At 44.9% G+C, this 21,956-nt stretch overlaps 4 protein-coding genes across 5 annotated transcripts in view; 1 reads left to right on the top strand and 3 right to left on the bottom strand.

The window, feature by feature from the left end:
- The window catches only part of LOC119361845 (nuclear pore complex protein Nup153-like), a 6,023-nt gene extending 3,836 nt beyond the window's left edge, over positions 1–2,187 (bottom strand). Inside the window, exons 1-3 of one of the 2 annotated variants that reach the window (XM_037626996.1) lie at positions 1,849–2,187; positions 691–1,055; positions 27–105 (exon numbers count right to left, since the gene is read on the bottom strand). In XM_037626996.1, the coding sequence (XP_037482893.1) occupies positions 27–105; positions 691–1,055; positions 1,849–2,050 (646 nt within the window). In that variant the 5' untranslated portion in view covers positions 2,051–2,187. The remainder of the gene's footprint in view (positions 1–26; positions 106–690; positions 1,056–1,848) is intronic. The other variant, XM_037626997.1, reaches the window with a different exon arrangement.
- A 786-nt stretch (positions 2,188–2,973) lies between these two features.
- Positions 2,974–7,186, bottom strand: LOC119361844 (ATP sulfurylase 2-like). The gene is made up of 5 exons (XM_037626995.1): positions 6,538–7,186; positions 4,129–4,534; positions 3,790–4,050; positions 3,525–3,611; positions 2,974–3,424 (listed from the first exon to the last, which is right to left on the bottom strand). Exons 1-5 carry the CDS (start codon positions 7,089–7,091, stop codon positions 3,290–3,292), a joined length of 1,443 nt encoding a protein of 480 aa, XP_037482892.1. The 5' UTR covers positions 7,092–7,186; the 3' UTR covers positions 2,974–3,289.
- Positions 7,187–10,527: 3,341 nt separating this feature from the next.
- LOC119361843 (U4/U6 small nuclear ribonucleoprotein Prp31 homolog) lies at positions 10,528–15,269 on the top strand. Its single transcript, XM_037626994.1, has 9 exons — positions 10,528–10,652; positions 11,138–11,180; positions 11,288–11,350; positions 11,439–11,576; positions 12,213–13,105; positions 13,274–13,344; positions 13,443–13,545; positions 14,120–14,195; positions 14,742–15,269. Exons 2-9 carry the CDS (start codon positions 11,178–11,180, stop codon positions 14,847–14,849), a joined length of 1,455 nt encoding a protein of 484 aa, XP_037482891.1. The 5' UTR covers positions 10,528–10,652; positions 11,138–11,177; the 3' UTR covers positions 14,850–15,269.
- Positions 15,270–16,373: 1,104 nt separating this feature from the next.
- Positions 16,374–20,734, bottom strand: LOC119361841 (putative disease resistance protein RGA1). Its single transcript, XM_037626993.1, has 3 exons — positions 17,138–20,734; positions 16,913–17,059; positions 16,374–16,832 (listed from the first exon to the last, which is right to left on the bottom strand). Exon 1 carries the CDS (start codon positions 20,624–20,626, stop codon positions 19,514–19,516), a length of 1,113 nt encoding a protein of 370 aa, XP_037482890.1. The 5' UTR covers positions 20,627–20,734; the 3' UTR covers positions 16,374–16,832; positions 16,913–17,059; positions 17,138–19,513.
- Between the last annotated feature and the right edge of the window lie 1,222 nt (positions 20,735–21,956).

Raw genomic sequence — 21,956 nt, 5'->3', positions numbered from 1 at the left:
AGGACATTAGAACAGAGATGTCTTACTTGAAGAACTATCTGCTCCTGTGGATTTCATGGTTGTAGAGGCCATGCCTGATGGGACAGGTGCATTACACTCTTTGCACTGTAAAAGATAAAATAACAAGGAATAAGGTCAATCATACTGTACACTCAATGTAGAAAAGGCATACTGCAGAGAAACCAAAACTAGAGTTCATGTCTAAGGCTCAGTGTGAAGTTGCTACACTATGTTGTTGCTTAACTTATTTTATAATCTACTGCAGAAAAACTAGCCACGAAGCAGAAAAAAGCTGGTTAACCAAACAGTAAAATACGAAGAAAAAAAAGCGAGTTGGAAAAGCTAGATTATCATAATCAATGCCAAACAAGCCTAAATAGACAATAAACAACGGGGAAGGAAAGTTATTAGCGTAATATGCAAGTGAGCAAAGAACAATTTTAAGAATAAATGCAGAAGTAGGTGAAGGAACTTAGATGATAAGAAAAGCAACAAGATCAGACATATTAAAGGCTCTAATGATGACCTGAGAAGTGGCAGTATCAGGGCTAAACTAGAGTTAGCCACAATCGGCATATAATACATAAAGCCCATTCTTATTACAATTCAGAAGGCAGGACAATATTTGCCAGCAACCATTATGATTGACAATTAAGATATGACAGGCAAGTACATTAACATTGTGATCACCTGAGCACGAGATGAGTAGTTATGGAATCCACAGCTGCAGAGCCAGTCACCACTACGCCAGTCCTTTGGAACACCTTGAAACTGATTTGTGCTGTTGCCGGCGAATGGCCAAGCAGATGACTGCATACCATATCTACCAGCCATCCCATAGGGCCAGTTTGCATTTGCAAGTAGCTGCTGCTGCATAGCTGGATTGCCAAAGTTCATCTTATACCCAGCATTGGCAATCTCCTGTACCCTGGCCATATAATCTGCATAGGCTGGCATCATTCCTCCCATTGATAACTGCGGCATCGCTGCTTCCTCCTTGGGCAGGTTGCACTTCTTGCAGTTCTTTCTGGATGCATAATTATTGTTACTGCAACCTATTCATTCATCCATTTGCCGCATAAACCAACCACCACCACCACCACGACCACCACCACACCAGGCAGCACGACAACGCACATCCGAAGTACACGCACACCAAGGCAACCAGCCAGCCCGCACAACACCCAAAAAAGAAATAAGCACACACACACTAGTCATTTACTCGGAAAAGTTGCTGGTACTTGTCTAATATCATCTACAAGCATACGTACATATACAATGAGTAAAATAAACATCAACAGCAATTAAAGTTTTCCAGAACAAAAGGTAAGAAATTACTAGCACGGATCCTACATCCCACACATGTTATTTGCCACAAGCAAAAATCGCTTAAATAGCGTGTAGTATTCACTTTCGAGTACCAACTCCTTACCCAAGCCTCCAGACCTCAGAATTATATCACAACCATATACTGCAGTTACTATGATCATAGGCTCTAACAAGCCCAAATACACCTAAACAGGATTAAGATAATCAAATAAAACATAAATGCTATAACCCTTGAACGGTTAAACCTCCGATGCAATGCGCCGAGAGAGATCACGAGCTTAAATTAACAGGGGGCCCCGAGAGGCATCGGCGCCCATCTCATATCACTCACACCCTAGCCCATGATACAATACATCTCGAGCCTACGCCACCTCCAGGCTTGCTCTACCAGCCTGATTGGTTTCCCTCTCCACTTGATTTCATTAGAGCGGTGACCAAGGTAGGAAAGATTGTGCTTCTACCTCTACCTAGAGGGGGAAGGCGAGGGGAGGCGTGGGCGTGGGGTTCGGGGGGCCGTACCGTTGCAGATCCAGTCGCCGGCGCGGGGGAGCCACTTGGAGTCGCGCGGGGTGTTGGGGTCGACGAGGAGGCGCGGCTGCTTGCAGCGGTTGCACAGGGAGCGGAAGGCGTAGTTGCGGTTGCCGCAGCCGCCGCAGTCCCAGTCGCCCTCCCGGCCCCCGCCGCCGCCCGACCCGCCCGACGAGGATCCCGCGCCGGCCATCGCTCCGCTCGCGCTCGCGGCTCGCGCCGGCGGTGGGGGTAGGTGGGGGTGGTGATGGGGGATTTGATTTGGGAGCGGAGAGGAGAGGAGAGGAGATTTGGGGGCAGCACGGAAGGGATCCGGGGAGACGGGAAAGGTATATTCTTTCTCCCTGCTCTTTTTCTCGCCGCCCCTCTCCGGCCTCGCAAGTGTCTACCGTCAGGTTCAGAATCCCCCTTCTCCTTCAGTCAAATTTGTAAAAAAAAAAAAAATACCCTAAAATCTTGTGTACTACTCCCTCTGTAAACTAATATAAAAGCGTTTAGATCGCTATTTTAGTTTAGAGAGCTGGATTTTGCGCAGATTGCTCGGGTCTAGGTCTCAAATTTAGATCTCTTATCTTTTCCGTAATTTCACATTATTTTGTCCCCGGGACCGGCTATTGGGTTGGCAATCCATTCCCTCCCTTTTCTTGTGTAGAAGCTTCAAAAGTGCTCCCTTTGTAAACTTCAAGTCTCTAGAACGTCGTATACTAATTTACTGAGGGGGTAAATCGCAAGATAATATTTTTCGCCGACTTTTTTTTTGCCGGCACAACCCAACATGTCCGACAATTGAACAAGCGTCACCGTCAGCCATGTTTGGTTGCCCCTACGCATTTTGCCACACTTTTTATGCCACAATTTTCTTGGTGGCCGAATTGCTTGTGGCCTAAGTTGGTTAGCAACGGAGTCTATAACAAGCGGCGTATGCGGCTAAGAAAGTGTGGCATGCTATGACCGTGGATACAACCAAACACTTTTCCGCGCTTTGGTAGAAAAAAGTGTGACAAGGCGTGGATGCCGACCAAACATGTCCTTGGTTACACTCCAACAAACTTTCCGATAATGGCCTGATGCCATCACTTACCGAAGACTCAACTTATTCGCAGATCTTGGATGAGCTCCCACAATTGCAATGAACTTCTTTATTGGCTAGTTGGACTGTCAGAGTCATCACAGGATAATAACAGAATCTGCGGTGCGGTTACAGCTCGATCTGTCAACAGTTTTGAGTTTCAGTGCCAAGCTTCAAAATCTTTCTTTCTATTTTGAAAGAAAAAATTTGAACAATTGGAGGATCTGATGGCATCAATAAACTAGCGACCTACAAAAAAACTTAAAAGAAAGGGCGGAAAAAAGAAGGTACGGTTTGAAATCCCCTGTGTTCACCATTTCTGGCCGGCGAACAAATGATCTCAAAGCCATGCAGCAGCTTGTCTCATACAGTAGCGGTGGCGGGGGTGGTAGCTCCTTCCGTTTGCAAGCTATTGTAGTAGTCAACAAGAACCTTCCACCCACCAGGGCACATGAAACCATCAGGAGGGTTCTCTCCGGTTTTGGCGAAAGTGCGCATCTGATTGATTTGTAGGTTAGTTGTTAGCAGCAGGTAAAGTATCTCCAGTTTGGTACCATAGAGCGAGCATTTCTCCCCTGAGACTAAATGAAACGCTTACCTTGGTTCCTGAGATGAACAGAAAATCTTGACTGCGTGAAGGTTCAAAGAAAGCCATCTTCTTCGCTACCGTATCGTATGCTGCTACCTGGAGAGATTCAAAATGTATATGTGAATCTAATAAGATATGTGTTAAGGGCATTAGAATTAAAAGGTGGAAACAATTTTAATAAATTACAAGCATTAAAGCTGATCCAACTAAAGAAAAACAGGACAACTTTGACAATATTAATAAATCTGAAAGGACACATCTATCCATCAAATACCTTGAAGGGCAATATGTTGAGTTTCTCCAAACCGGGGGCCATGCTTAGGACTTTCTTCCCATGGTCTGGGTTGTACAGATCTCTCTTCTCTGTTGGATGGCCCATGCCAGCTGGATCACGACCCACTATGTAGAAATTAGCACCGGCATTAATTCTTGCCTTCGCATGCCACTGCACCTCTGTTGGACCAGCATAATGCATTGGAGAGGGAAATATAGACACGATAGTGGTCTCAGGGTCAAGGACTCCATCTTCTAAGACCTGGCATGCAGTAGGACTTAAGGTTTGCATTTTGCATTATCCAAACTGATAATAATCTGTGTAAACAAAATTTATTACCTTGCTGTGTTGTTCCATTCGAACAGGCAGTGGGACATCGTCAGCTTTTGTAAAACCACCCAAGGGGTGTAGCAGTAGAATGGGGTTCTTGAAACCCATTTCCAAGAGACGCCTTCTAGTGTCATTCATCAACAGTGCATGCCCATTGTGGACTGGATTTCTCAACTGGAACGCAAATACAGCATCAGCCCCACGCTTGTCAAATTCGTCCCTAAGTTGCTGGGGTGAAAGCCTGTAATGGTCGAGGCCATCGTTATACTTAATGGGTTGCAACACCTCCAGATCACCACCAATCAGCCAGTTCCCAGCTGGTGTTATCGCCTCATCGACATAAGGTAAGCCAGGCGCAGTTGTCCCCCATGTTCTTGCAATCCTTTCTTCTTTATTGTGAGGGTATATTTCAACACTGATAAAATAATAATGTACATATCAGTAAAAACCTCGTTAGAATTGGACACAAAAATAATACCACAAAGGACAAATTTCGCTAGTCATTTAAGTGCTGTCACAATGTTAGTTAAGTTTCATCTAGCATATGATCATATATATGATTGGTTGCTACTACCTAGCAGTTAAGCCACTTAAGAAGGGAACTGTTCTAAAGTGAATCATGACAGAAAATAAAACAGAGGGTAAAAATGACATGAATTTGTAAACAAAATCTTGACGCATCAAAAATCTCATCATGATTACTACTTCATGGTCCACAAGTAAATCCAAACAAAAAGCTTCTTATACACATATGATGTGAGGGATCAGCACATAAACGAGTTTTTGACTTTTTGTACAATCAGATTTATTATGAAGTTTTGTGGTTAGATAGCCCAAAATATTTATGTGTTGAAGACTTGAAGTTAATCAAAAAGGTTATGATGCTTAAAATTTACCCCGAAGTAAAGCTATGCTGAGCTTAATTCAACCAAACCATGTAGAGGTCATTTGTACAAGGGTTCGAGAAGCGGTGCCAACTGCCCAGGTCCCTGGCCAGTGTCTGTTTTTGCCCAAAATTGAGAACTGACAATTTTTTGTTGTTTTGGTACAATTTTTGAAGTACTCAACCAGATATGTTGGTAGAGTTAAAAGTTGTAGGAAATGCCAGATAAATTGGTGACAATTTGAATTCAAGAAAAACGACCGTTAACTGGCCAATCATCAGAAACCGGTGAGGGAGTGGTAAATTTCTCCAAATTATATTATATTTTAGACCTGATTTGTGTATAAATATAACTACAATGGTAATTCAGAGCTACTGCAAAGAAATGACTACTTAGGATTCAGATATGCTTAGATTCTCTGGAACAGGCATAGTTCAAATACAGTTCAATGGGGCGACTTAAAAGTGCTGATAGGATGCTTTAGTACTCAAAAGAAAGGCAAAAAAATGTCACAAGGAGAACATCACATGTGTCAATTTCTACTTTTGAAGTCGGCGCACACCAAAAAAAAAAGGCATTGCTCCAATAACCACCTAATCATGAATAAGCACAGATACCTTCAACTTTAAAATGAACAGTTATCCCCTTTCCACTTTATAAAAAATAAGAAGAATTGGCCTACAGTGGATAAAGAAATGCTATAGCAATTAATGACTGGTCGCATAGGCACATGGGGCTACTAAAATCAAGTTGTTAATTAAGCACGAGGTCAAATATGCATCACAAGGCAATCCTTATGCAATCACTATGAGAGTGACATGAAAGGGACGGCACTGTCAAGGGTGGCAGCATCTTTTTGTTCAAACATTCTCATCCATTGAGCTTTTGCTAAGCTGCTAGTGGTGCTAGGTGCCATGGTCCCCCAAACCTGCTAAAAAATGTGGACTAGAACGAACAGACAGCAAAGCTAAGATGCTTCACTAAATTTTCCCACAATGATAAGATGCTAAATTCTCCCACAATGGAAGGACAAGAGTAATTTCGGCCTTTCGGGCGACGAAAAAGACAACAGAGGCACCATATTCTTTGGCCGTGAACTTGTGATGATAAAGTCTTTAAGTACCACCTCCGTCATGGTTTATAAGTCTTTTTTGTATTTTGTGCCAAATTTTTGACCTTGAATTTAAATCGTAGAGCCAACATTGCATCCTACGTTCTCTAAATTATTGGGAATGAATCAACTCGTCATTACATATCAAAACTGACGCCTAAAAGGCCACAAAAGTACACAATTTCATCCAATTGTCAATTTGCAAGCCCGATAAACTCGGAAGGAATTTTCGCCAAGTATTATTCAATGTTGTTTTTGCACGAAAGCTGCAGCAAATGTTTACGGTCGAGCCAAGAACCATGAAAATGGAGCGCGCGTGAACAAGCAGACGGGTGAAAAATGAACGACGGTAACGTAATCCACAGAATAACAGCATAAGGAACTGAGAGGTGGAGATGAGAGGAGGAGGAGGCAGGGGCGGACCTGCGGAGGACGGCGAGGAGCTCGCCGTCGGGCCCGGCGAGCGCGACGTCGGGGGCGGCCCCGACGCGGTCCTTGGCGGCGTCGTCGACGGCGAGCACGATGGGGAGCGACATGTTGGCGAGGCCGCCGGAGGGGAGGCGGAGGGAGTTGAAGTGGAGGCACTGGAGGTACTCGTGCTCCCGCATGAAGCCGCGCAGCGGGGACGCCCAGCCCTCGGCGAGCACGTGCGCCCACTCCACGTCCACGGCCGCGAGCCGCACCCGCGGGAGCGCCTCCGCCTCGGCCCGCAGCGCCGCGCGGCGCCCCGGCGGCGCCACGAGGTCGACGAGCGCGCCGCCGTCCGGGTCGATGAGCGAGCTGCGGATGGCCGACATGCCGGCGCGGCGTGGCCCGGTGCGCGGGGAGGACGCGGCGGTGGCGAGGCGGAGGCGGAGGCGGGGGTGGGCGCGGAGTGGGTGCGCGAGCGTGGCTGTGGCCGAGGCGGCGGCGCGGCGGCGCGGGAGGGGGGAGGAGGGGTGGTGGAGGTGGGTGGGAGTGAGGAGGTGGAGGGCCATGGCTGCCTGCTAGGTGTTCGACGGACCGACGCTCCGGTACGGGTGCGGCGCGGCCTCCGAGCGCGCACGGGTGGGTTTGGTTTTTTCTTTTTCTTTTGTCTACTAATCTATTGGCTCAGAGGTTTGTGGTAGGGTGTGGACTATTTATATGTGTGGGCATGACATGGGTTGGATTTGATATTGACCACACCATCCTGTGTTGACCCCAAATGTTTGGAAATGTTTTTATGGGGTTAAAGAAGGGGCAGGATTCAAGGGCCTGCCAATCAAGGTGATGTAATGGAGGATTTGACACAATTTGAGTTACTACTTGTTTGGAAATGGTTTATGGCAATAAAAGTGAGCATAATGTTTTTGGGTAATTGCCTATCAAAGGGATTCAATTGGGGATTTGACTCCCCTGACAATTTTCTACTCCCTCAATTTCTTTTAGAGATTTCAAATGGACTACTACATATGGATGTATATATATAGACATATTTTATAGTGTAGATTCACTCATGTTGATCTGTATGTAGTCATTTGTTGAAATCTCTAAAAAGACAAATATTTAGGAACGGAGAGAGTAGCTGACATGTCATGCATGGTGTGTTTGGTTTGTGATGATCAAAATCAATAGTGTTTGTCGTTTGGTCATGATTTTCTTTTTAAATGTCGTCTGAAGGGCGGAGGCGCGCAGAGTGTTGGTCGTATGTACTAATTTTATGATGGGTCGGGTCACACTTTAAACGGGAGCACGCGTCTGTATAATTAGAACCGGTGTGCCTGTGTGACACCTAGGGGTGGAAAGGATCGGATGCGGATCGGATAGTGCTCTTACCACTTTCATTTCCATATTTTCAAAACGAATACGAATCCGAATACGGATGTTATCGGATACGGATGCGGCTCGGATATTATTCGAATACGGATACGTATCGGTTATTTTCTTGATTCGGAACAGATACGAATAATATCAACATATTGCTTAAGTATATTAGTCGATAGCTGTGTGACCTGAAATAATCAACTTGTGAGTCAATGATAAATAGGTTTATGAATAAATACTATTGTAATGCATAATAATTTATAAGTTTAATCATATAAAGAGTAAAATTTGACCACTTATTTGGCTTTTATGTTGGATAATTGAAATATTGGGTCCAAAATTTTGAAAATTACCTCTCATAATCTTATTCGGATACGGATATATCCACTTCCATATCCATATTTGTGTTAAAATCTCCTACCATATTTTATTTTTTATTTGTTTAATAAATTCGGATACGGATAATTTCCATTTCCATTTTGGTTCGGATGCGGATGTTTCGGATACGAATAGGCATTTTCTCGAATACGAATATCGGATATTTCGGATTATCCGCTACCACTTTCCACCCCTACTGACACCACACCAGAGAGCAAAACATGAAATCAAAATACAAACACGGAAAATAATGGACTGTTTGAATCAGCGGAAGATTCGCACATCTTTCACGGGGAAGATGGTCTTCTTCCGCTCAAATAAATTTATTTGTTTATCTTTTCTAACAACGAGGTCATTGATACATGAACGCACCAAACTCAACACTTGTACAAACAGCGAGATTAGGGTACTTGATCCCTCCCAATCTCTCTTTCATATTGATGTTCTTGAGAGGTGTTTTCAAAGTCATCTCCAAAAAATTGTCATCTCAAAATATTTCCGGTTTTCATTTTCTTATGATATGTATTTCTATATGAAAACTACACCGACCGTTCCTAAAAAAAACTACACCGACCGATTGAGCAAGCTACTATTGTATATTGTGATAATTTTTTAGCTGTTTACTGTCTGGAAATTCTGTTCAGCATCGCTGGACCAAACACATTGAGATTGATATTCATTTTGTTCAAGAGAAGGTGGCTCTTGGACAAGTTCGGGTGCTCCATGTTCCTACTACGACTCAATTTGCTAACATCTTCACCAAAGGACTTGCTACTAAGCCATTTCAAGACATACGTTCCAGTCTCAACGTCATCGAGCCTCCCGTTGATACTGCGGGGGGATGTTAGACTATTCCTTGGATCACAAGTTTCTTAGTCCAAGTCGGTTTGTAATACCTAGTCTAAGCCGGCTTGTATCAATATATATATAGCCATGTACCATGTGCTAAACATAATGCAAGCAATAGTTTTATTCGCCTATCACTGCGAAGTAACCGAACATGACTTAACATTGTGGTGCAAATTTGATTAATCCACGCATCTTGATTTGATTCAGATAAGACCAGCCAAGGTACAATGTTTAGTACTCCCTCCGTAAAGAAATATAAAAGGGTTTAGATCATTAAAGCTTGTTGGTATAGCTGAGGATGGTGGACAACTTGAGGAGAGATGCGGAGATCTGTTGTGTTTTTGCAAGGAGAAACTGTCACGGGGCAGATGCAAATGTACCAGAGAGGCATGTGTAAATGACACATGCGTTGATCATGTCCCTTGGATGTAGATCCAACACGCCACACAGTCCCAGAGCATGGTATCATGTGATGGGCTGTATCACTGGATATTTTCCCGGCCGCAACCCCCTCGCCCCTCTCTGCTCTCGGGCGATTTGATTTTCAGCCGCTATTTACTTTGAACTTTGACAAATTGCCACTGCTTAGATTGTAATTGATCTTTTGCCACTTTTTAGCACAAAAACAATAATTGCAAATGGTAAACATATTATATGCACAATACAGTGGACAAAAATACCATTATGTGCATGCTTGGCACGAACTCAACACACGGGACGAATTCAATAATCCCTTGGTCGCACAGCAGTCGACGACGACGCTCCTCTAGGCGCAGCGAGCAAGGCCCGCTCCAGCTAGCTGATAGGCAACGGCAACGTGGAACGGTGAGGAGCAGCAACAAAGACCGGTGCACAGGTCCACGCTAAGGCCGAACATGACGATGCCCAAGTGGAGCCGGGCAGCAGTGAGCGCCTTCACCGCGCCTTCCGCCGACCACTAGTAAGCAGCAGTAGCACACAGGGCGACGAACAACAGCAACATTACGGGCCGGCCACGAACATCAGCAATAGTACGGGCAGGTAGGAAGAAGCAACGACGGCGTAACAGAGCGACGACGGTGCACGAGCACGCGGTACCGACTGCGGCAAACAACATCACTTGCATCATGGCGGCGGCGGGCTGAGAGAGAGAGGACTGACCTAGCCGCCGCCATCGAGGACCACGGGGAATTGCCGGGACGACCGGACGAGCCGTCGCCGTCTTCCGTTGAGCACCAGTAGCGAGAGACGAGTGAATCAGGGAGGGGACGAACTCGTCTCCTTGGTGAATCGGACAATCTGGTGATTTACACGCGGGTCCCACAGGACAGGGGCAAAACATCCAATCCACACTAAGCAGTGGCAAATAAGCAAATACTCTAAAGTAACGAGTGGCTAATCGTCAAAGTGTGAAGTAAATCGTAGCAAAAAAAATCAAAATCAAAATCCCCCTGCTCTCGCCACCGCCCGTCGTCGCTCGCCCCTGCTCGCCCCCGACCGCGCCGCCCCCATTCTCCGGCGCAACCGGTATTCCGGAGTTCTCTCCGGTAAGGATCTCCTCCGCCTCAACCCCCTCCCCCCCTCTTTTCCCTAGCTAGGGTTTCATCGCCGACGTTTAGTAATTGGTCGATCTTGGCTTCGTAATTTCAGGGTTACGTTAGTTTAGGGCTGTTCTTCGAGATCCGCCCACAGTTTTGAGGGTTGCCCATTAAGGGCTCAGCGTTTGTGCCACCGACCCGATCAATTCATGACCAAAGCAAGCGAAAAACATACCAGCAGTTTGGGGATTGGACAGGCATGTCGTATGTCAGTAACTACTAACAGAATTTCGCTCACAAGCTTTAGACTAATCCATTGCATACTACTTATACTAAAGTTGAGACACTTATTTTGGGACGGAGGGAGCACCATCTTATTAGTCAGCGGTATCCCAAATCCTATGTGTAGTTTTTGCCTTTTGGGAGTCCCTTTGTGGGCGCTACAGATTTGTTTTGATTGAGCTGATCGTCCTCCTCAACAACTTCTCTTATAGGTCGGTCTAGCCTGCCGAGGGGAAGACTTGGGACGAGATAATGGTGAGTTCATTGCACCTCCTGTTAGTTAAGCAGCTAGGCAACCTTTAATTTACAATTTATTTTCGGCATTGGTCTCATGCCTTCTTCTAAATGATGCCACTTCACAGGCAAGCCTTGCTGATTCTTTCTTGGCCGATCTTGACGAACTTTCAGACAACGAAGCCTACCCCGTGAGTTGATTTCTGTGCCTAATGCATAACCATGTTTTATAGGGATGTATTGGCAGGCAGTTCGTTAACCTATTGCCAAACTTTTCAGGAAGAAGACAATGCTGAGGCGGCGGGTATGGATGAGGATGGCGACGATGATATGCCTGACCTTGAGTCTCTTAATTATGATGATCTTGACAGCGTCTCAAAACTGCAGAAGACACAACGTTATAGTGACATTATGCAAGTATGTGATCAAACTCGCAAATCTCCACTAACCTTATGCCTTTCTCTCTTGCATAGTTCTATGTTTATCTGGCAAAAAGGTAAAACCTTATTTGTATGGTTAGGGTAATCAGTCGGTTATAAGATGCTGCACAATGTTTTCTACCAGAATAGTGTTTACTAGTTCGAAAAGAAATCTTAGGTAACACATATTATATGGATATCGGAGACACACTCAGTTGATTGTTCTTTTCATGTCTGATTCCCGAATATTACTTTAGATGTTCTTAGGGTGCAAATGGAGATATTTAGTATGTTTAGTGTACAATAATAAACAAAAAGACCAACCAGAGACTAGTCACTCAGGGACTTTTTTAATGTAGTAAGATGACCTGATTCACTTGCAGAGGCTAGGCCTCAAATGCAGGTCGGCAGCGACTCAACGTGCACACTCATGCTGCTAGCAAACCTTGCAATCCTCAGTTTATGCTCAATGTCACAAATGGTTCATGTGGAAAATATGGTCCATTCATTTTGAGTCCATATAGGGCATCCAGCGCTGTACATCTGTATTTTAGCCTTAGTCTGCAAAAATCTTCGACTCACCCCATTACACGGCAATAGAGATTAATAGACAGTTTCATTTTTTCGTGTGCAGAAAGTTGAAGGAGCACTTGACAAAGACACATATTTGTCTAATCAAGGGTTCATCCTGGAGGAGGATCCAGAGTACCAGCTTATTGTAGATTGCAATGCCTTATCAGTAGATATTGAGAATGAGCTCATTATAATACATAATTTCATCCGTGACAAGTATAGGCTGAAGTTTCCTGAACTGGAATCCCTTGTTCATCATCCGATTGATTATGCCCGTGTTGTTAAGAAGATTGCAAATGAGGTGGATATAACACTAGTAGATCTGGAAGGGCTTTTACCTTCTGCGGTTATAATGGTTGTCTCCGTGACAGCATCGACAACTAGTGGGAAGCCTCTTTCTCAGGAGAATTTGGTAAAAACCATTGAAGCATGTGACAGAGCCCTTAATCTTGATGCTGCAAAGAAGAAGGTGCTTGATTTTGTAGAGGGTAGAATGGGTTACATCGCACCAAACCTATCTGCAATCATTGGCAGTGCTGTTGCTGCAAAATTGATGGGAATTGCTGGTGGTTTGGGAGCACTTGCAAAAATGCCTGCTTGCAATGTTCAGCTACTTGGAGCAAAGAAGAAAAATCTTGCTGGATTTTCTAGTGCCACATCTCAGTTTCGTGTTGGCTATCTTGAACAAGCCGAAGTATTTCAGAGCACCCCTCCAGCCCTGAGGACCCGTGCTTGCAGGGTTATAGCTGCAAAAGCAACTCTAGCTGCAAGAATTGATTCAACTAGAGGTGATCCAACTGGAAAAGCTGGTCGCAACTTGTTAGAAGAAATTCGCAAGAAGATCGAGAAGTGGCAAGAACCACCTCCCGCAAAGCTTCCAAAACCACTTCCTGTTCCAGATTCCGAACCTAAAAAGAAGAGAGGGGGTCGCCGCCTTCGAAAAATGAAAGAAAGGTAAGATATTCTCAACCTAATATATGTTTTTGCAAATAAACATGTTGAACAACCTCATGCTTATTTTTGCCTTGAACTACTTACTAATTTGCATTCCATGCTGAAACTTGGGTTCATCACATAAACAGCATGGTATCTTGTCATAATTTTGGTAACTTGGTTCTGCAGATATGCGGTGACTGATATGATGAAGCTTGCAAACCGAATGCAGTTTGGTATACCAGAGGAGAGCTCATTAGGTCAGTTGGTTTTGACAGGGATGCTGGAATGACATTTTGTTAGTTGTTTAGTTTCACTTTACCTTAATATTGACACGATCACATCTTGTTATCACCAGGTGATGGTTTGGGGGAAGGTTATGGCATGCTTGGGCAGGCCGGAAGTGGGAAACTACGTGTCTCAGCTGCGCAAAACAAACTTGCTGCTAAAGTGGCAAAGAAGTATGCCTCCTTAATTCTTCCCACAGTATTTTATTTTCTTCCTTTCTGTTCCTTGCCATTTGATGTTAAAGCATAAAGCACATGAGTACTACTTGGCTCCGCAATGGAGGTTTTATGCCCTTTTACTCCCCAAAACATGGTATAACTTGTAGTGTAGTGTGTTCTTTCTAACTGTTTCTAAATTCAATACATGCTGGTTCAAACTATTAGAGGAAAATGTGGAACTTAGATCCTCAGTTTTAAGCTATCAAGGCATACATCAACAAGAACCGATTCTCACAGCTTTCTCTTCACTGTGTTTATACCCACCTTGATTCCCACTTCCCGGAGCTTAATATTTTAAATGTAGTGCTTTATGCTTTATACCATCCTTATATCTATGTTTCCCTGCACATTTAGGTGTTTGCGTTCATTTTTTTATGTTATGGATTATTTGCACCCTGTACCAGTTCCAGTAGCCTGGTAGGCAATTGTTATGCTGCAGTAACTAACTCTCTTAAGTATCTTCACATTGTTGTTTATATTTCGATTCGTGGCCTCTTTTATGAGATCACATGTTACTTTCTAATATCAGATTCAAGGAGAGGAGTTATGGTAGCGGTGGTGCAACATCTGGACTGACATCTAGTTTAGCCTTTACACCAGTTCAGGTGAGTTTATTTTCCCCTGGTTCGTTATGCATGATATTTGGCTGATCCAGTTGTGGAACATGGGATTATGGCCACAGTGCTGCCTACTCTAGATCGCCATGTAATTTTTAATCTTGTAGTATTTGCTTAGCTTTTGCTTGTGTTGCTCATGTTTGAGGGATCGTAAAAGGCAGTTTAACCTGTCTTTTTGAAACCTTTTTTGCTGCATTACTATAAAGTTCCTAGATTTTGCTTCTGTGAAGTCATCATGAACAATATAGTTTGATGCGTTGGTGGTTTTACCTATGCTACCGTACATCATTGCATGTTTGTTTCTTTCTTTCTTGTAAACCAGGCGCTGGATGGTTTGCTGTTGTTAGCTTTTTATACATTTAGCACCTTGTGTATAGATAGATAGACGGTAATCAGTAGGTTGTAGCATCTTCGATGTCATTATATATACCTTTTCAGTCAGTTATCGTTATTTTTAAACAGGTTAACCTAAGACCCATGACATCAATCACTCCTTGTTTGATGTTTCTAATATGCCATTGTTTTCACTTGCAGGGGATAGAGCTGTCAAACCCACATGCCCATGGGAACCTTCTTGGAAGTGGAACACAGAGCACCTATTTCTCCGAGACGGGGACATTTTCTCGGATCAGTAGGCCCTGACTGCGGTTGGAATCCGAACATGAAAAGGGCCTGAGATTAGAAGAGAGGATTGTTTATTGGTTCTCATTCTGCACACAGCGCTCAAGAGCTCTTGGGGTTCATGCACTAGCACATACAATCAACTTGTCTTCTCAGTTGTACCGTGGGGTTTTTGTAATGTAAGTACAGTTAGCGCACAACAACATCACAGCATCTGAAGCCAGGCGGCACTCAACATTACCTACGCTTGCTTGGAGCGTGGATAATCTTTCTAGAAAACCAGCTGGAACTGAATTGTTGGAACTGTCTTGTCTATAACATCCGCCATTGCATGCTATGCAGAGCCATGCTGAATCATTCCATACCACAGTGTGAGTCGTGGTCGCGATGCATAATTTTGATATTATTTTGTGAGTGATATGATTGTAGTTTTTTTCTTTCTTCACGTGCTGTGGTGTTTGGTAATGGCAGGTTCTAATTAAACATGATCATATGAGACAGTTCCAGAGAAACAACACAGCATCACCAGTAAATGTCTTATGAGTTTTCTTAGTTAATTCAAGACTATCATTATGAGTTTTTTTTTTCTGAGAATCAGATAGAGGAGGTCCAGTTGACCTGCCTGCTGGCTTCGCAAGGGAATTTGTTCGGGCCCAAGTGCCCTTGTTGTGAGGAAGGTGCTGAAGACGGGGCACGGCTATGTCCCGCCTACTGGCGAGGCAGTAGTTTGGGTCGCCTGAAGGCAACCGCTTTGTGGGCTGACCTAGTAGCGCTGACGTCATGCCTGCTCTTTTTCTTATACCTTTTGTTCTTTTAATTTTTGTTTCCCTTTTTCTCTTTTGTTTTTATTTTTATTTTGAAATTTTATTTTCAGTTTAAAAAAATTCATTTCACTTTCAAAATAGTTGATCCTGTTAGTGATAAAAAACGCCTTATAAAAGTTTACAGAGGGAGTATTTGAGAAATTGTTAAACATGTATCAAAATTGTTTCTAATGTACACAAAAAATGTTCAATGTGTATGAAATTTTTTTGTAGGTGTTATTGGCGTGGACAGTTCTGGCCAGTTCATGTTCCAGCTTGAGTCGCTGCAGTTCAGCAAGATGTTCCAGCTTGAGTCGTTGCAGTTCAGCCAGGCCCAAGGTGCTTTAAACATCACGCGGGCCAAGATTTAGATGTAATGCAGGCAATCAAACAGACCAAAACTGCATCACGCGAACCTGGTTGGATCTAATGCATGCAAACACGCCGGTATAGCGTCAGCCTCCAAGGCTTTAGAGGCGGAAAAAAGGCCACACCGTGTATGCTCCAATGCGCGTAGATCCATCACCTACTCTCTCCGTCCCTCGCCTACTGTCGCCACTAGGATCCCCGGTCCGACGATCAGAGCAACGGCCACCGCCTAAAGGCACCGAAATTCATCAAAGAAAAAAAAAGGAGTTCAGCACACACTATTTTTGAGTTCAAAACCACGACATTTGTTTTGGAATGGAGCCGAGTAGATCTTAGTATCACCTTTTGAATCCTTTTGGTAAAAATAAAAATAGAACACCTTTTCAATCACAACGTGTTGGTGTATCAGTAACCAAATCTGGCATCTGCATCGCCTGAGCACAATGACCATCATACAGATCGTGGGTAGCATCAAATCAATTAAACAATCCTTACAATCTTTAAACAATCGTGCCACACCACATAGGTTGGTGCATCCACCGGAATTTTTTGTACTCGCTCCCAGATCAGTCAATGGCTCATTTAGCCAGCGAAAGGATTGACCGGATGGCCAAGGAACAGAACGGCTCCGGTTTTCTCCTCGACAATGGCGGACAATGGCGAATAGGAACGGCCGATCCGCCACGAGTGCGTGGCTGCCTAGCGCTGCCTGCTCAGCTACCTGCCTCCAGCCACATGCTTCGCCGCATTCCTTCGCCAACTTTCAGTCGAACAGTGAAGATATATTCAACCCCAGGGTGCTCAGCTCATCATGCTCATGAAAGAATTGGCACTAGCAATGCGCAAAACAATTAATTAGTGACAATTCAACATCATTTAGATTTAAAACAGAAAAAAAGAAGATAAACTCACCTTTCAGGTGTTTGGTCGAATTAACAACAGCAACTGTTATGTCACTGACAAACGTTTGGATGGCCTTGGCATTTAGAGTTCAAACAGAAACGTAATGTCCTGTCCAAGCTCTTTGGGTGGCCTTGGCGTTTGCAGTGCCATCTCTCCCTGCAATTAACAATAGCAACTGTTATGTCACTGACAAAATACAAGCAAAAAAAGAGAGTGTTGAGATTTAAGCAGGACCTGCAAAATATTCTGTCACTGAATCAACACACTAGGGTTCAAAGCAAGTTTCTCAATGTAATGTCCTGTCCTGTTTCTTGACTGCTTGGACTACTCCGGGTGGCACTCAATAATATTAAGTGTTTCCAATGAGGATGGCAGACCGCACAACAACGGTAAAGATTGGAGCTCTGAGCAGTATGATATTCTCAACACTTTCAGAGCTGAAAGACTCCTAAAATTCAACGGAAATGATGCTGCAGTAACTTTAGGACATCTCTCGATCACCAGAAATTTTAGTGAATCAAAAAACTGCAGTGAGGACAGAGAGTGCAAAAACTGGCAGTTGCGTACGGACAACTCAGTGAGCATGGTGCTGAACCTAAGTGTTTCCGATGCTGGAAGAGATGTTAAGTTAGGCATGTCTATCATCTCCAACGAGGACAAACAAGGGAGAGCCTGGAGAAAACTACTAAGATTCTTGTCAGTAAAGTTGCAGCGACTAAGTTGCAACCTTTGTAGAGAAACAAGCAACCCTAATTCTTCAGTAACAACGACTTGTTCAGCACCACTTATGTTTAAGGCTACAACAGTCTCTACATGCTGCTTATGGAGTAACCCGTTGAAGTAGACAGAAGTTGTGCAAACATCCAGCTGGAGCTTCTCTGACCTTGAAGAAAAAGGCGCAAGCCTCATGTATGGCATGAAGCATGTACGCTCAATGAGAACTTCACGAGTAGTTGCAGAGAAGGGAGGAATTTGGACCAATTCTGGACAATCCACTATAACTAATCTTTCAAGGCATGGAAATGAGTTCTTGTCCTCTATTCTAGCCCACTCACGCAACTTTGGGAAATCATCAAATTCAAGGACACTTAGAGATGGAAATGCCACATCACCGTTGCCATAAAACTCATGTCCAATTCGGTCAACTGCACACAGATCCTTCATGTGTAAATATCTGAGTGATCCCAAATTTCCCAATGGAGGAAGGGTGCCCAAACTCCTGCAATTGATGAGGTGCAAAGAATGCACTTGCTGCAATGACTGTAGCCAACTGGGAGCTTTGGTGCCACAATACCTTCTTATATGAAGTACCTTAATGTCTTGGTGCGGCTGTAGGCCTTCAAGTACCTTTGCGTCAGCAGGAGGCGAATTATTCCTACTAGCAGAGCTCCATTTAAAATTCAGAGAATTAAGATGTGTTTTCTTATTCAACTCAGCTTTGCAGGCTTCTTCATAGCTTGAAACATTTTCTAGACCTTTTATTTTTAGTAACCCACGGAGACCATTGATGTTCCTCAATTCCTCTAGTTTATGCCCTTCCCTCTTCTCAATGTGGAACTCAAGTGACCCCTGAAGGTTAGCTAGCCGACCAATGCCTGCCAATCCTGCAGTATACTTGGTTTGAACAAGAAGGTGCCGCAAATTGACCAGCATAGTAACACTCTCAGGAAGCTTATCAAAAGAACATTTCCCAGTGAAGCACAATACTTGCAGATGCACGAGCTTGCCAATCGACTCAGGAAGCCTCTGGATGGAGCCATGGATAGATAGGTAACGGAGGTGCAATAAGTCATCAATGCATTGGGGCAACTCTTTGGAGTTAAAGCAACTGAGATCAAGAACACGCAACTGTTTTGACTTCTCCAGGATATTTTTTAAATTCACAGCAAAATCCTCTTGGGAGCAACTGGAGTTGGATGGAAGTGACGGTCGGATTAACAAGGTGCGCAACTCTTTTAGACTGCGGAAGCTTGTGAGAGCAGGTAGACTGTTCATGGTGACAGACAGATGGCGCACTGTTAACGGGATGTCACAGTTCGTGCCATCGTCAATACAGAAGCAGTCCTCCGCTGCGACAGACCTTGCAAGATCATGGAGTAAGCCATGCACCAAGTAGTACATCATGGATCCAAGCTTGATTTCCTGGAAGAATGAGCGTGAAAGGAGCTGATCAAAATATTCTCTAGCAATGTCTTCCATCCTTTTTTCAGCCCTGTCTTGTGGTTGAACAAAACCCTCGGCAATCCAAAGGCGTAACAAGTGTGCTGGATCAAACTTATAGTCCTCTGGAAACAAACTGCAATATGCAAAGCATCGCTTGAGGTGTACAGGTAGGTATTTATAGCTCAAGCGTAGGGCGGAGAAAACAGCATTATCTTGTAATCCTGTTTCCATGATGTTCATCCAGTGAATTTTGCTCCTTGTATCAGCAAGCAAACCTCCCACCAGGTTGGCAGCCAGAGGTGATTCATTGATTTTTGCAGCAATCTGCTTTCCAATCAGGTGAAGATCTGGATAGGCATACCCATGATCACTTGGAAAAGCATGTTCCTTGAGCAGGGCCCAGCAATCGTCGCTATTCAGCGGATTCACGGTGTACAGCTGCCATGCTTAGAGGATGTGAGGCATGGTGTTAATGCGAGAAATCACCATAATTCTGCTCCCAGTATCTGCTGACTGTAGAGTAAGCATGTCCAGCCAGATTTCATCTGTTTTGTTGCATACGTCATCAAGAACAATCAGATACCTCTTGGATATAAGAGCTCGGCGGAGCTCGGACTGAAGCATTTGAAAATCCATCATCCTCTCAGCAGAGCCTTCCCAAGCCGGTTGGACTGACCTTAGGATCTCTGCTGCGATCTCCATCTTGTTGGAGCTCCTGGAAACTGTCACCCAACATCTGACATCAAAATGCTCCCAAACTGTTGCATCACTGAACACCATCTGAGCAAGAGTTGTCTTCCCAATTCCTCCATCACCAACAATGGAGATAACAGACTTGGCACATGGCTTGATGAGCATTTCGACAATATCATCCTTCTCCCTGTGGCGCCCAACGAATATTGTAGTCTGAAGAATTTCCCTGCTTGAATCAGGCATCCATGGCGGCGGCAGCGAAGTGGACGATGAGCTGCCGGTGGCCTTGTCCAGCAGATGGCCAATCTTGTGGGTTTCTTGATTCACAACTTTGATGTTCTTGATGATCTTCTTGGGTGGTTTGGACGCAATTATTCCAAAAGGGAGGAAGTTCCAACCACACCACCTGAGAGCGGGTGGGTTGGACTGAAACCTGCGGTAGTGGATGTTGTCTTGAAGATCCTGGATGAAGTAGAAGGCGTCCCTGACCTGCAGAGTAAGCTCCTCATATTCGGCGGCGACAGAGATGCCCCAGATCTCCAGCAAATGCGCCTCGAGAACCTCCAGGATGGGGGCGGCGGCCTCCACCCAGCACCTCCTGGCCCCAAGCGCCGAGTTCAGGCGGCTCACGTCGCAGGAGTGGACCTCGAAGGCCAGCCCCTCCATGGCTCGAGAGGCGGAGCGCAGCAGCCGCGGCGCCTCCGCCAGTAGCGCAAGATCCAAGGTGCCGAAACACGCTGCTTCGTGCGGCGCCTCCGCCAGTCTTGCGGGATCCAGGCGGCGGAAAGACGCTGCTTCCTGCGGCACCTCCGCCAGTCCTGCGGGATCGAGGCCGCCGAAACACGCTGCTTCCTCCATGGACTTCATCCTTGCTGCTTCCTTTCAGCTTGTGTACGCGTTTGTTCTTGACTTTGGTGGGGATCTGGACTGGAGCCAGGGGAGATGCACGGTGCTTGCGATCTTATCGACACCACCTCTGCCTACCGATGTGGAATGTACACCAACAATAATCCCACTTGCCACTTGGCGATCTTATCAAATCCGCTGATTTGTTAGTATAAAGTTGGGTCATCTATTTTGAAATGAAGAGAGTATGTTATTTGACTCTTCTTCGTAGTGGAGTAACATAGCGTGTGTTTTTTTTTCTTTTGAAAAGGAAGTTTAAACCCCGGCCTCTATATTTAAGAATGCACACCTCCTCATGAATCAATCCAAAGTCTATCTGACAATCTCTATTGCTACATCTATAAACTTGATGATGTGCCATGACCTCACATCAACACACATCATCTAATCCACTGACTTCACATTTTTAGAATTTTATGAACATTTCTTAAAATTTAGAATATGGGCCAAAGCGTTCAATAGCGATTTTGGCAAGCGACCAAACGGGCCAATCTCTGTTTGCTCGCTCACCCCCATATTGCGTCACATTGAAGTGCGCACACGGATGAAATCCCTATTCAATGGTTTATCACACCGGCAAGGACCTAAAGATAGGGAAATGAGCGGGCACATTCGACAGTTACGCGCTCTACACTTTCCCACTTGTCGAACCTTCTAGAAGGTTTCGACCCGGGCTTTCCAGTTTTGGGAAGGAGGTTCCTCGTTCCTGAACCCTTTTTTCCGTTTCTTTTTTGTTTTCCCTTTTTTTTTCTCTTTTCTATTTCTATTTCTTTCCTTTAGCTTTTTCTTTTTTCCTTTTCGAAAAGATTAACTGCCACACGTGTGGCACTTCTCCAACCCGGGCACACGCCTTTATCGCCGTCTATTGAAATCTGCACGAATCTTGGCGCGATGACACAATTTTTTGTTGCCACATAGGACGTGGGCGACGTGCGGTGTATGCAGCAGCTCGCCCACACGCGTTTACCACTCCTTCGTCAACGGTTGCGAGTTGGAGGCATGCGATGGAACCGCCATCGTGCCCGCACGCGTGGCGCACGACTTCTGTCGCCGTTTCCCTCGACTGGCCATCCCCCCTCATTGCCTCTGCCCGTCTCATTCATTTCTCCCCAACCAAAATTACAGAGGCAGTTTCGCTCGATTGAAGGAGAAGACGAGAAGAGGAGGCGGCGGCGGCGGAAGAGTCGACGGCATTCGCGGCCGTTGCTGGTATTCGTCGGACCGGAGCGTCGTTGCCAGAGCAGCCGAAGTGAGGAGGTAAGACCGTGGAAGCTTCTGTACTCTCCCCCCT

This window comes from Triticum dicoccoides, chromosome 2B (assembly GCF_002162155.2).
Source record: "Triticum dicoccoides isolate Atlit2015 ecotype Zavitan chromosome 2B, WEW_v2.0, whole genome shotgun sequence".
In the NCBI taxonomy this organism is placed as follows: Eukaryota; Viridiplantae; Streptophyta; class Magnoliopsida; order Poales; family Poaceae; genus Triticum; species Triticum dicoccoides.
Note: the sequence above shows the minus strand (reverse complement) of the source record. Positions and strands in the feature narration are given on the sequence as shown.

Coding starts and splice junctions, on each gene's coding strand:
- LOC119361844 (XM_037626995.1), bottom strand. CDS start 7,091: ATGGCCCTCCACCTCCTCACTCCCACCCACCTCCACCACCCCTCCTCC. Junction 4,535..6,537: donor CTCCTCGCCGTCCTCCGCAG/GTCCGCCCCTGC, acceptor TTATTTTATCAG/TGTTGAAATATACCCTCACA. Junction 4,051..4,128: donor GAATGGAACAACACAGCAAG/GTAATAAATTTT, acceptor ACTGCATGCCAG/GTCTTAGAAGATGGAGTCCT.
- LOC119361843 (XM_037626994.1), top strand. Junction 11,351..11,438: donor CAGACAACGAAGCCTACCCC/GTGAGTTGATTT, acceptor CAAACTTTTCAG/GAAGAAGACAATGCTGAGGC. Junction 13,106..13,273: donor CTTCGAAAAATGAAAGAAAG/GTAAGATATTCT, acceptor TTGGTTCTGCAG/ATATGCGGTGACTGATATGA.
- LOC119361841 (XM_037626993.1), bottom strand. CDS start 20,626: ATGAAGTCCATGGAGGAAGCAGCGTGTTTCGGCGGCCTCGATCCCGCA.